Source organism: Esox lucius, chromosome 3, assembly GCF_011004845.1.
Source record: "Esox lucius isolate fEsoLuc1 chromosome 3, fEsoLuc1.pri, whole genome shotgun sequence".
NCBI lineage: Eukaryota > Metazoa > Chordata > Actinopteri > Esociformes > Esocidae > Esox > Esox lucius.
The window spans coordinates 7,570,383-7,582,935 of NC_047571.1; the positions used below are offsets into that span (position 1 = coordinate 7,570,383).

Sequence of the window (12,553 nt, forward strand, 5' to 3'; positions counted from 1 at the left end):
GAATAGAGAGCAGTTTGCCAGCATTCGCTTCATTAGCTCAGTGAACATAGTCTTACCCTGTCCGCCTCACACTGCTCCTTCTGTTAGCTCCTTGTCAAAACACGACCCACACAGTTCATCAGTATGCACCCCAGGGGAACGGCATACCTTTCAATTAACCTAGACATCTTTTGCTACGGTATTTTGCTACGGGACGCTGCTATTATTTCAGTGGTTGCAAATTACACCTAGACCCGCCCTTTCAGAAGATTCTGCTCTTCTTTCTTTTTGTTTTGCCTGCGCTTGAACCTGCCAAGGTTTTTCTTATATCCCCACACTGGGTCTTGGGTTCCACACAACATAAACCTGGTCGGTGTGTTTCAATCTGTCTGATTTTGGAAGGGCGCACGGGCCCGGCGACCTGTCGCTCATTCAACTAGGTCAGTGTCCCAAATGAAAGCCCTTTTCCTATGGAGTGTGCCACACGAGTCCCCTGGTTCTGGTCCAAAGTAGTGTGTTAAATAGGGGATAGACTGTCATTTGGTGGGCCTGGTCAGAGTCCTCATCAGTGAGCTGGGTTGGGGGCGAGCGTGTCTGGTGATTGTAGCTGGTCCAGCCCAGCTACAATCTCTCACTGCCGTAATCAGTGGCTCCTCCAGTAGGGTCTGGAGTCCCAGAGCTGCAGTGACTCAATGATTGAAAGGCATGATGCTGAATGGTCTGGCTGATTCAACAATCATCCCTTTTTTACTTTTCTCTCTCCTCTCTCTCTGTCTCCATCTTTTTGTCATTCTCTCTCAATCTCGCTACCTCTCGTCTCTCTCCGTTTTCAACTGCCCCCCCACCCTACCCGGCTATGCTAGCACCTTGAGCCCCGATGAGGCAGATCCCGATGTAGCCTTTCAGAGGGAGGGCTTCGGCAGGCAGAGTATGTCGGAGAAGCGGACCAAGCAGTTCGGCGACGCCGGTCAGCTGGAGATCATCAAGACGCGCAAGTCCAAGAGCATGGATCTAGGTACTTACCCGAACCACCAGCATGCCCCTTCTCTCCTTTTTTATTGACTCAGCGGTTGGTCCATTCACCCCTGCCCCGCCCCTGGTAAACTGTTGTGCCAGTCAAACATCAGGTGCTAACTTAGACTCTCAAAGCTAAGGAGTTTGCTGCACTCTCCTGGCGCCACACAAGCCGACCCCACCGCCTCTTGCACCCTGACATTCGCGGCTTCTGCAGTACGCCACCCGAGTTCCATTGACTTCCCTTCCTTTGGCATGACGTCCACAAGGTTTATGCATTGTAGAGCCTCCCGCCACACCTCGGAATATCAATTCGGCTCGCCTGAGGTGGCATTAAACCATCCTGATTGCTTCGGCTGACGTTAATCTCCCGTCTCTTGCGCGCGCTCTGCCTCTGTCCTGAACTGACACCTTGCTCCCCTGCGTGAGTAGGGAACTGCGTTCGACTAGGGCACACAGGTAGGTGGCCAGAAACAAATGCCGTTTGGAACGCAACCGGTCGCACTGTATCTAATCTGCCTTTGATCGCCGCTGAATTCCAGCATCGCTGTGTTGTTTATAGCACAATAGATGTGATTGCTAGCCTAAACCCCTGTCTGTCTGTCTCGCATGGTTCTGGATTGCCTCTGCAAATGCCTGAATATGTCGTGTGCAGTAACCAAAGTGTTTGCATGTGGAATGTGCTCACTAACCATCTCCCACGTGTTTGTTACCCCTCCCTTTTAACAGTAGCTGACGAGATTAACCTCTCTCCTCGCAAAGAACAGCCACCAGGTAAGGAGTAACACATCCCCGGGGAAGCACAGGAGGTCATCCTTTCCTCAGGCCCCTTCCCTCCTTTCCGTTCTGAGACCCCAGGCCCGATATAGCCAGTCGTGTCCACCACTCGCAGCGAGGATAGTGGCAGAGGACCTGGAGACAGTTGGAGGTTGTTGCGGTGGAACTGCGGGGGGGTTGAATATGGCAGGCGTTCTTCTTAAGGCACACAACTCTGCCTAATTGTTCGGTGGAGGTGAATGTGGCGAGGGGGAGAGAAACCGAACAAGAGGGAGAGGAGGAAAGCGAGAGAAAACGCTTTGTCCTTGGCTGGGGCTGCAAACTGACAGAAAGTCATCCATCATTGTCAGCCGTGTGTTTTTACAGCCACCCCTGAATAGATGCTCCTTTATGGATGGGATTCAGCCGAATGGCAGAGTGGAAGGATGGAAACCAGGGAAAATAGAGTCGGTGTGGCAGAACTACACAGAACAAGACTGTGACTACCTTGTTAAGACCCTGGGTTGTAATGCTGTCTCTGAACATTGCCTGGGCATTCTCTGAAACGAACGAGGTGGTTTGTGTCCCAAAAGGGCACTCTTCCCTATTCAGTGGCGATGGATGATGGACCCGATCCAGTGCACTGCTTTATATTTTCCAAGCAGTTCAAGACATTACGAAGTGGATGCCACACACACGTACTTCATCTATAGAATGGCATCTGCAAGATTCCCCCCCCCCCCCCCCCCCCCCCCCGGGAAAAAAAATCAATTAATGAGAAAAATGTGTATCGCTGTCTCCGGTGAAAAAGGTTTTCCCAGCTCTTAAAACAAAACAGCGCCCTATTCAATTTGGCTCTAGCAGGCGAATATGTTTTAGGCCGTTCTTCGGTTGAGTTTCAGCACTGTTTGTATTCCCAGCCCCCCATGCACTTCTTAATCTACACATCCCCACTCCCAGCTAAGTGCCAATGGGGTACGGCCCATTTAGCAGGTCTAAAACAAATCCCTAATCCCGGCAAAACCCATGACAGCCTGGGAGACGTGGCAACGTCCCAAACGGCACCCTTTTCACCTGTAAGTGCGCCACTTTGGACCAGCCCACGGCCCCCATAGATTTCTTGCCAGAGTAGGGCACTACATAGGGAACATCGTCTCGTTTTGAACTTCGGGGAGAGAGGAATGACGGGACACAACAGCACGGTTCGGTAGGCCTGCTTCTGCCCTGATATTGTGCAGGCCCCTGTTGACACAGACTGTAGCCATATGTTCGGCGAGGATGCCAGGAGCCTAGCAGAAGAACACGAAAGGCTGTGTACAACTCCTCGTGGTGCCAATAGTGATTCCTTCAAAACTTTCCGATCCGTTTCCAGACCATTGCCTGTCCTATAGGAGCCGCTTGGGTGGGTCTTTCAGCCCACGGATGACATGTGCCTTTTTTCCCCCTTTTTGCCAAAGCTCTGTAGGCCTTGGTAAAAAGAAGTGTGTTGTCATATAAGGCAGGTTTTGTTACATCCATTTGTGAGGAACCCCCAATGGCACGTTTTGCAACCATGGGCCAACTCACCTGTTTTAACTCATTTGAGGGGTCGATGATTGTGTTGACATGTACAATGAAGTCCGCCGGTTGGGGCTACAAACGTGTACTGTGGGGGTTGTTGTGTGCTCATGTTGAGGGGCTGTCCCATGTATATGACTGGTACTGATTCATGTTGGCGCTGAGTTGCCAGTTTCGGCTATCTGAAACTTTTAAACGTGTTTGCTAAAGATGGGGAGGAGCGGGAATTTGCCATCTCTAACTAGCATGGTGTTAAAATCTAGATAGTCAGACCTGGCAACTTGGCCTTTCGCGTGACTGAAGTGTACTCAAATGTCAGTGCAAACATCTAGAAGGTTGCCAGGACTGATCATCAGAAATGTCTGTAAGCTGCCTCTGATGTGTAGATGGTTGCAGGTTGCCAGTTCTGAAACTCCCAAAGCTCTTTCCCAAACCAAACCATTCATGCAAACCTCTGCCTGATGTCCTTGACTTGTGCTGTCTGGTTTGTCCTTTTTAAGACTGCTGTCGAGGTGTGACAGGAAAGCTGCTTAAATGTTGAAACCAAATGAATGGAGTTTGATGCATGAAAGCCTATCAGACACTGCTTTAGTGAGTGTTTGACAGGATAGGACAGCCTGACGAAAATGAATCAGCGCCAGCCCGCTTGTTCGGGCTGCATGTATTTCAATTTTCTGCTGACCCTCTTCGCTCCACATGTTCCCCCTCCGTTCTAGCCAGACAGCCATTGTACTCTATCCTCAACCCCCCCTCTCCAAGCCAGGCTACCGTCATATCCTCAACCCCCCCTCTTCAAGCCATGCATCCTCGAAATGCTTGGTTGTTACCTGATGTAATCCATTTGCCAGTCCCAAATGCAAATGGTTCCTTATTCCCAATGTGTTGCCTTACATTTCAGTGGTCTGAGGCCACTGTGTATAGGGAATAGAGTTTCGTATTTGAGCGGCCTCCTGTCAATCCCCATAGCTTTATTTACCATTCATACCCTGCGACCTGTGACTGATGGAAAATACCCAAAGCATAGTACATCAACAGTAAAGACTGGATTTAGCTGGGCTCGGGTTTCATGTAACACTGACAATTAAGTTTCAGCTAACAGAATAAATAGCAACATGCTTTAGTCAAACACAGACCTGTGTTCTGCAAAAAACCCTACACTCCAATCTCTCCCTTGCTAGCTGACTAACTCGTGAAATTGTTGGTCGTAGGGTCTTCAACCCGGGACTTGGGTCCCTCGCTGGGCCTCAAGAAGTCTAGCTCCTTGGAGAGTTTACAGACAGCCGTCGCTGAGGTGACGCTGAACGGTGACATGCCCTTCCACAGGCCTCGCCCGCGCATTATAAGGGGGCGGGGCTGCAACGAGAGCTTCCGGGCCGCCATCGACAAGTCGTATGACAGGCCGGCCGCCACCGAGGAGGATGATGAGGGCATGGACACATGTAAGGCAGACTTCTATTGGACCGATCTTAGTAAGATGTACTTCTGTTTGGGGTTGCAACTAATGTTTATTATGATAATTGATTCTTCTGTCAATTACGACTTTGCCTCGTCAGACATAAAAAAAACTTTCCTTTGCATTAACTACAGGTGTTATCTTTAAAGTTTTGTTTTTTTCATTGTATAATGCTCTATTCAAAACTTATAGCAGTTATATTTGTCTTATTAGAATGTTTCCAATGAACCAATAAACTATAGACTAAAAAGGACAAGGAGGGGGCAGTGAAACATCTGACAATATAGCAGGCAGCTTTAACTGAAGTTCACAGAGAACATCTCTTTTTAAATAATAAATAGATTGACTCTGGAAGCATTTCCATCGAAGTTGATGAGAAGTATGGAATTCACCTCATCATATGATCCATCAGTAAGAGTTAGTATCAAGCACTGAAGCCTAGCTAGAACCAGCTCTGAAAAGCAGACTTCAGTGGGTTCTCTTAGGTGTGCATGCCTCACTGTCCTGCTCCTGTGCCACACCAGTTCAGTTTCACAAATTGTTTGGCAAACAGTCTTTTTTATTTAATTTCTTTAGGTCTTTAATGTTTTCGTTTTTTGCGGCGTCCATATACATCTAACTAATCGATAATGACATTTGTTGCCTGTTATTGTTAATTGATGTTGTCGATTAGTTGCTGCAACCCTTCTTCTGTTAGACCAATGTTAAATATATGTTCTTCTATTAGACCAACCTTGGTACATAGATTTATATTGGACAGATTTCAGTAAAATATACACTTCTACATTTGACAAATCTTTTTAACTAAAAGCTTACTTTTCCATATTTAATTCAAAGACCATTTGTTGTATAGCTGAATGCATCTGTTCTTATTTTTAATACTTTATACCAAATAACATCTGGGTAACAATGAAGTAATCTTTCTGATAGTTTTTAATTAAAATGATTAAAAAGACAAATTACTTCATAGCAAAGAGGAATTAACAAATATGTTGCTAGGTCTGTCTGAGGAAAATAGATAAGTTCCAATCCATTCAGCCAAAAACTTTCTCATTGATCTATTAAGCCATTTACGTCCTGGTGATGTTACCAAACAGGCCAAAACTCCATCCCAACAACACAGACATTATTCTGCTTGCGCTAAAAGGAAAATGTAATGATTTTTCCAACCTCATAATGTGGGAATGTACATCAACATTATGCTTACTCTGTAACTTATTCTGTATTTAGTGGAGGAGGACACCGAAGAGAGCTCCCGGTCCGGTCGCGACTCTGTGTCTACCGTGGCCGACCTGACGCCCTTGCCCAACATGGAGAGGCCGCTGGTCAACGGTAACCGTGGCAAAGAGGACAAGAAGAAAGACAAGGGAGGGAAAGAGAAAAAGAAGGACGAGCGGGACAAAGAGAAAGATGGCAAAACCAAGACAAAGAAAGGCATGCTGAAGGGACTGGGAGACATGTTCAGGTAGGACACGCTACACCTCCCCCATCTTTAGCTCTTGTTTCTCCCCGCTATTAGATGTGGGTGCTGGGAGGGATCAGGCCTTTCATCTAAAGGCTCGAGCTGGGCTCCGCATCGACTGGAATGCCAGTGAGTCATGTCTACATCATATTTTCCTGAACGGCTTGCGACTGAGAGCCAGCATCCGAAATGGCATCCTACTCCCTACATCGTGTGCGCTACCCTCGCTGTGAACGCGGTGGGCCCGACGTGGCACTGAAGCAGTTGAGACCGAGACAATCCTTGCGCCGTGTGGAATGAGATTCAGTGGGAAGGAGCTGCCGGCGGTCATGCAGATTAGCTGGGTTTCAACAAAGGAGGGATGTGTGGGTGGGGGAGTCCGTCCGTCCGTCTGTCCGTCCGTGTCGGGCCTAACGGACGCCGGAGCCTGAATTGCTTGGGCTGATTCGGGGAACCGCAGGGTGCTGGTGCAGTCTCGTCCGCTTGACCTGACCTCTCCGTCAGTAGACATGCACATAGTGGCAGGTTTGGCAACTTCAGTTTCATCCTACGAATGCTTTGGCACACCGACAGCAGCTCTGGACACCGGTCTCATTCAGTCGATACAAGCCTCGTATGTCGGGCGCTCCATTAGAACGTGTGCTGGGCCATTTTCTGCTCACATGGTGCGGCCATATTCGGGGAAATAAGACGTGGCATACGTTCCAAATGGCGTCCTACTCCCTACATAGGCCTTGGTGAAAGCGGTGCACTCGGGGGGGAACAGGGTGCCGTTGAGGACGCAGGCCCCTGGGGGTCTCCATGTCCTGTCAAGAGCTTCACATTGATTAAGTGTCTCTGGCTGGTGAGTGTGTTAAAAGTCAAACCTGGATTCAAAGTATCTCGATCTTTCGCTATAGCCTGCCATGGATTGCCAGATACGTGCTTTTTGCCTTTTTAAGACAGTTCAACCAGTCCATTAGTCCCAATCGTTTATAGGTGAAACATTTTGAATGGCGTTTGAATCCAATTTTGGATGTTGTTTAGTCAATGTTTAGACAGAGATGCCAGGCAGGTTCACCTAGTGAGCTGGCCCTCATTTTTCTGGGCTCGGTCTCCCCCTCGGTCTCCCCCTCGGTCTCACCCTCACATACATGCACTGCAGCCCAATTAAAGTCTCATTGCCATCAGGGTTGCATCAGACCAGTCTCCTCCCTGTACTACTCAGCTCTGATCACCACTTGGACTCAAAGAAAGACCCAATCTGCTTGTTTGGCAGCTTCCTCAACAGAGCCACTGCCCAGACACACGCACGCACACACGCACGCACGCGCACACACTTCCCCGGCCTTGTATTTCCATCCTTGTCAGGACCAGCAAACAAAACATCTATGTTGCCTAACCCTAATTTCAGCTTAAAGCTAACCTTAACTTCAATAACCTGAAATGTATGCCTAATCATAACCTAGCCCTAATGCCTAAACCTAAGAGGTAATTTCTAATCCTAAGAAAAGTTACAAAATGTTAACCCCTGCTGTAGGTTTGACCACAAGCGACAATTTCCACCTCCAAATACTGGACTCCATCAGGTGTTGTCGGTACCCCAAGACCAGGATTCAAACACCTGCCGGCAATGACAAAAGTGACGCCACGCGTGGCTTATGGCTGTCTTTCAATCTGAAGTTAGAAAGTGAAGAAAGTTTAACTTTTGAAAGGTTTCAAGAAGCTCTACTTGGAACACTTCTGCTTTCCAACAACGCTGTTTATAAAGGGCCGCCGCTGTCTTCAAGTCAGGCCTCATCACTTAACGTCCTCAGCCTGGCATTTCCTTCAAGATTGCCAGACGTCTGGTGTCTCTTCCATCACTACCATTTGATTTGAAACGGTCCTCATCTTTCTTTTGCACAGTTTTTTTTTTTTTTTTTTACATCTGAGAGATTTCGCTAGGCAAATATTTGAAGCAGTTCGTTCTAACTCTCCATATCGCTCGATCTGTCTCTATCGGTCTCTCCTTCTTATGACACACTACTCTTTTTTTTTTTGCATTGTCAACAACACCGCCTTTGAACTGGAAGTCTCAAGTAGCCTGCTTCTTTAAGTCAAAGACATCTTGTAAATCCCCAACTTATCTGCGGTGTGTAACTCATGAGAGGGAAGATAAGGGTTTCTGTGCCTAACTGTGCACCGAATATTAACAATACTTAATGCTCTTTTGTCATGATGAATGTTCTCCTCGTCTTTAAAAGTTTCTGTAGTTCCTCCTGTCATAAATCTCCAGTGTGTCTGAAGGAGACTGCGCCAGAATCCCAACTGGCAACCTATTCCCCATTCAGCGCACTACCTGTGACCAGCACCTGTCAGGGGTGCTGCTCTATAGTAGGCACTACGTAGGGAGCGGGGTACCATTTGGGCCGACTGGTATTTAAGGAGACTTAATGGAAGCCAGTGGAGTGGAAAGGGAATCTGTCACCGGCTGGCTCGGTGATAGATAGATAGTGCTGCTCTTCATATTAACAGCAACACATCACTTACAACGGCTTTATGCTACATTTGAGGCCATTTGTTGATATATTAATCAGGTAATGGACCTCCCGCTTTTTTTGTCTTTTACTGTCATCCCTCGATCTCCTCTTATTTTTTGCCGTTTTTTGTTTTCTCCATCTTTCCGTATCCTCCTGCAAGCGTAAGTTTGCAGAAGTTTTTAGTTTTCCTGGCAGTTTATTGAACTCTGAGTCTCTCTGCAGGCCAATTTCCCTCTGAACAAGCCGAGGTCCATCATATAAATGAGCGCAGCAAAGTCATTTAATCGACAGGGCGCCGTTTATGCAGAGTCAATCAAGCTGAAATATCTGTCAAGTCGTTCCCATTTGGTTTACCATTTCCCTACCCATGAATATAATTACTCAGGGCTACGGTAATATTTTTTTTGTCTCGTTTCAACGTCAGACCTGATCACAGGCCAACTCTAGTCAATTAGAATTAAAAAGTTCAAGGCTAAACATTTGACGGCGTGATTGTCAAGAGAGCGTTGGAGAGAACTGCTGACTTGACCGCCATTGATAGTTAAAAACTAGTTAGTGTCTCTGGGTGTCTCGTTTAAGGTGCCTCAGACGGAACCCTATGTACTGTGCTAATTCAAACGGGACCCATTGAGGTGGCGAGTCATTTGGAGGTAATGTAGGGGCGTCAGCTGGTTCGATTCCAGTGCACTGCCGTTCCAGTACATTCCACTGTTTTCCCCACTGTCCACTGGCATATAACAAATATGTATGTGTTTTTGTATCCTCAAGCATGAACAAAAATAATCCTTTTTCTTTTTCAGGTTCGGGAAACATCGCAAGGAAGGCGATAGGATAGAGTGTAAAGGGTCTGGCAGGTCTAAGCTAGAGGAATTGCAGGCCTCTGAGGAAGACACTCTCAAGATGAGACTGGAGCAGGAGAGGTAATAGGCTTTCTGACTACACTACAAACATACATACGTTCGCACACACCATGCTTAATTTGATATTGTTTTGGTCCAGACACGATTGTAGTGACTGAAATCACAAGTGTTTGGCGCTCCTGTTGCGGAGCGATTGGTATTCTGTACCACACATTGCATGAATGTAGATGTGCTGCAAGGCTGTGCAACTTCCCACTAGACAAACCCAAAGCCCCCAATGTAACACACTGTTTATTAAAGGATATGGCTGGAAGCCCATGGCCAGTAATTTGGTCACCATGTTGTAAATGCCATGGCTATTACTACACACACATTCACAGACACACACACATACACACGCTGTTTAATGAATTCCTCCGCAGGTGGAATCCTCTCTGGGGTGGGGAGGGGGATGACTCATTAATGTTGACATTCAGCTCTTATTTTAATTTTTTTCTACAAATTTGAATGTCATAATTCCTGCACAGTTCAGACAGCGGTTTTGAGGGCAACTGTTCACATTAGGATAATTACATACACTACCATTTTGGCTGTTAACTGGTTTGAGATAATGCGACTGAACTTGCTGTGGACTTTGCAATTTCTGACATTTTCTTATATGCCCATATACTGTTTTTGGGATACTAAATTCATGGATTCCTCAAAATTTGAATTGTGTTTGTAAGTGTGCTTACTGTAGCTATAAAGTCAGCATACTAAAATTATGCTTCTCTTCCAGAGGTCGAAAAGGATATTTCACACTGTGCTGTCATTAAAATGTAAACCATTAAAGATGTTGCTAGGGCTTTCTAATCCAAGAAAGTTTTCTGTTTTTACCCAGAACCATAGAAAGGTCAAGGGTCAAAGTATTGCAACACCTTTTTTTGAAAAATTGCCCCCTCTGAGTGCTTCGGGCTGACTCCGTGAACCCTGTCACAATGACCCTTTCTCTTTCGGATATTCCCCCAGGTCAATTGATAGCTACATCCACATAGACTAGAAGCAGCGAGTGTGTCCTAAATGTCACCCTTTCCATACATACTCCAGTGAGTTGTGGTCAAAAAAGCTGCCTAAAATCTAAGATGGGGTACCATTTGGGATGCACACATGGAACAGAGGAAGTGTTTGATTGGCGCTTGATTTACACCACTGAAGCTTGGAGTGTTTCCTTTGATTCGCCCCTTTCGGAGGAGTGAATGTTTTTTTAGCAGCAATCACTGACAACATGAGAGCTTCTTTTTAAAGCTCCGATATTTAGGATGTTGGCTGTGGGAAATAGCGACAACACTGGTCACAACACTTCCATTTCTGCATTTGTGTCATTACCGTGCTGTCATTACCTTGCTCTCATTACCGCGACGCAAAGCCAATCACTTGGACATGGAGACTAAATCGATGAAATGGCCTTTCATCACCAAAATGCCTCTCAGCTCTTGCTTCTTGGCTCATAAGTGTGGAAAACAGGCAAACAGATTAAGTGAGTGGATGCATGATTTGTATAGATTCTAAGCCAAGACAATACAAGTTAGTTTGTTAATGCCCTTATTGTTGGCCAGTTAATAACTTTCCCCTTCTTGGCCCTGAAAATCTCATTAGTTGCTATCACAGCATGTTTAAAGTCATTTTGTTGATGCTTTATGAAGTGCCAATGAGTTTGGAGGCATTTGCTTTAACTTTAGCAGACCAAATGTTTCTGTACATTCCATAATGAATTCTGCTGCTGCCATCAGCATTTACATCACAAAGACGAACGCCTGTTCCAATGGCAGCCATACCCAGGCCCTTGCATCCTTTTCCTCATATGCAGTGAGAAGTATAGCTTGTGTAGTTCTGTTGGTGAAGTCTTCTGTGGAGGGTAGAGACTGATAATCCATGTCTACCTCGTTGATTGTTCCTAAACTGTTTGTCATTTTATTTCTTTATCATGGCAAGCACTTTTCAGTCATCCACTATTAGAGGCCTTCCTTCATCTAACTGGTTGTTTGCAATTGCTGAGCTCAACAGTGCCTTTTTATTTTCCAAACTGTAACTTTAATAAGCCTAAGGTTTTGTCTGTCTTTTTCAGTATTTTAATGGGTTCCTTTACTTTCATTTTCTCCTCTGTGTTGACAGACACCAATGGCAGGCTACAAATGCAAAGTGTGGAATCCAGACGAGACAATGACAGTTCTTTTGTGCATGTAGAAATTCTGATGGAACACCTGAGTAACCAGATACACCCTTTAACTCATCTAATACTTTTGTTACCTTAAGTAGGTAAATACATTTCATAAATTTTTTTATCATCATCATTATGATTTTCTTCCGCTTATCCGGGGCCGGGTCGCGGGCGCAGCAGTCTAAGCAGAGATGCCCAGACTTCCCTCTTCCTAGACACTTCCTCCAGCTCTTCCGGGGGGACACCAAGGCGTTCCCAGGCCAGCCGGGAGACATAGTCCCTCCAGCGTGTCCTAGGTCTTCCCCGGGGTCTCCTCCCGGTGGGACGGGCCCGGAACACCTTCCCAGGAAGGCGTTCCGGAGGCATCCGAAACAGATGCCCAAGCCACCTCAGCTGACCCCTCTCGATGTGGAGGAGCAGCGGCTCTACTCTGAGCTCCTCCCGGGTGACCGAGCTTTTCACCCTATCTCTAAGGGATCGCCCAGCCACCCTGCGGAGAAAGCTCATTTCGGCCGCCTGTATCCGGGATCTGGGACCCAAAGCTCATGACCATAGGTGAGAGTAGGAACGTAGATTGACTGGTAAATCGCGAGCTTCGCCTTGCGGCTCAGCTCTTTCTTCACCACGACCGATACATCGACCGCATTACTGCAGAAGCTGCACCGATCTGTCTGTCAATCTCCCGTTACATCCTTTCCTCACTCGTGAACAAGACCCCTAGATACTTAAACTCCTCCACTTGAGGCAGGTACTCTCCACCAACCTGAAGTGGGC

The 12,553-nt window shown here is 46.7% G+C and overlaps 1 protein-coding gene across 5 annotated transcripts in view; it reads left to right on the forward strand.

Moving 5' to 3' along the window:
• The window catches only part of pard3ab (par-3 family cell polarity regulator alpha, b), a 161,468-nt gene that overhangs the window by 104,627 nt on the left and 44,288 nt on the right, over positions 1-12,553 (forward strand). For 4 of the 5 annotated variants that reach the window (XM_020045296.3, XM_029116647.2, XM_029116650.2 and 1 more), the window contains 5 exons: positions 843-994; positions 1,723-1,767; positions 4,515-4,745; positions 5,990-6,224; positions 9,523-9,642. In XM_020045296.3, the coding sequence (XP_019900855.3) occupies positions 843-994; positions 1,723-1,767; positions 4,515-4,745; positions 5,990-6,224; positions 9,523-9,642 (783 nt within the window). The remainder of the gene's footprint in view (positions 1-842; positions 995-1,722; positions 1,768-4,514; positions 4,746-5,989; positions 6,225-9,522; positions 9,643-12,553) is intronic. The other variant, XM_029116649.2, reaches the window with a different exon arrangement.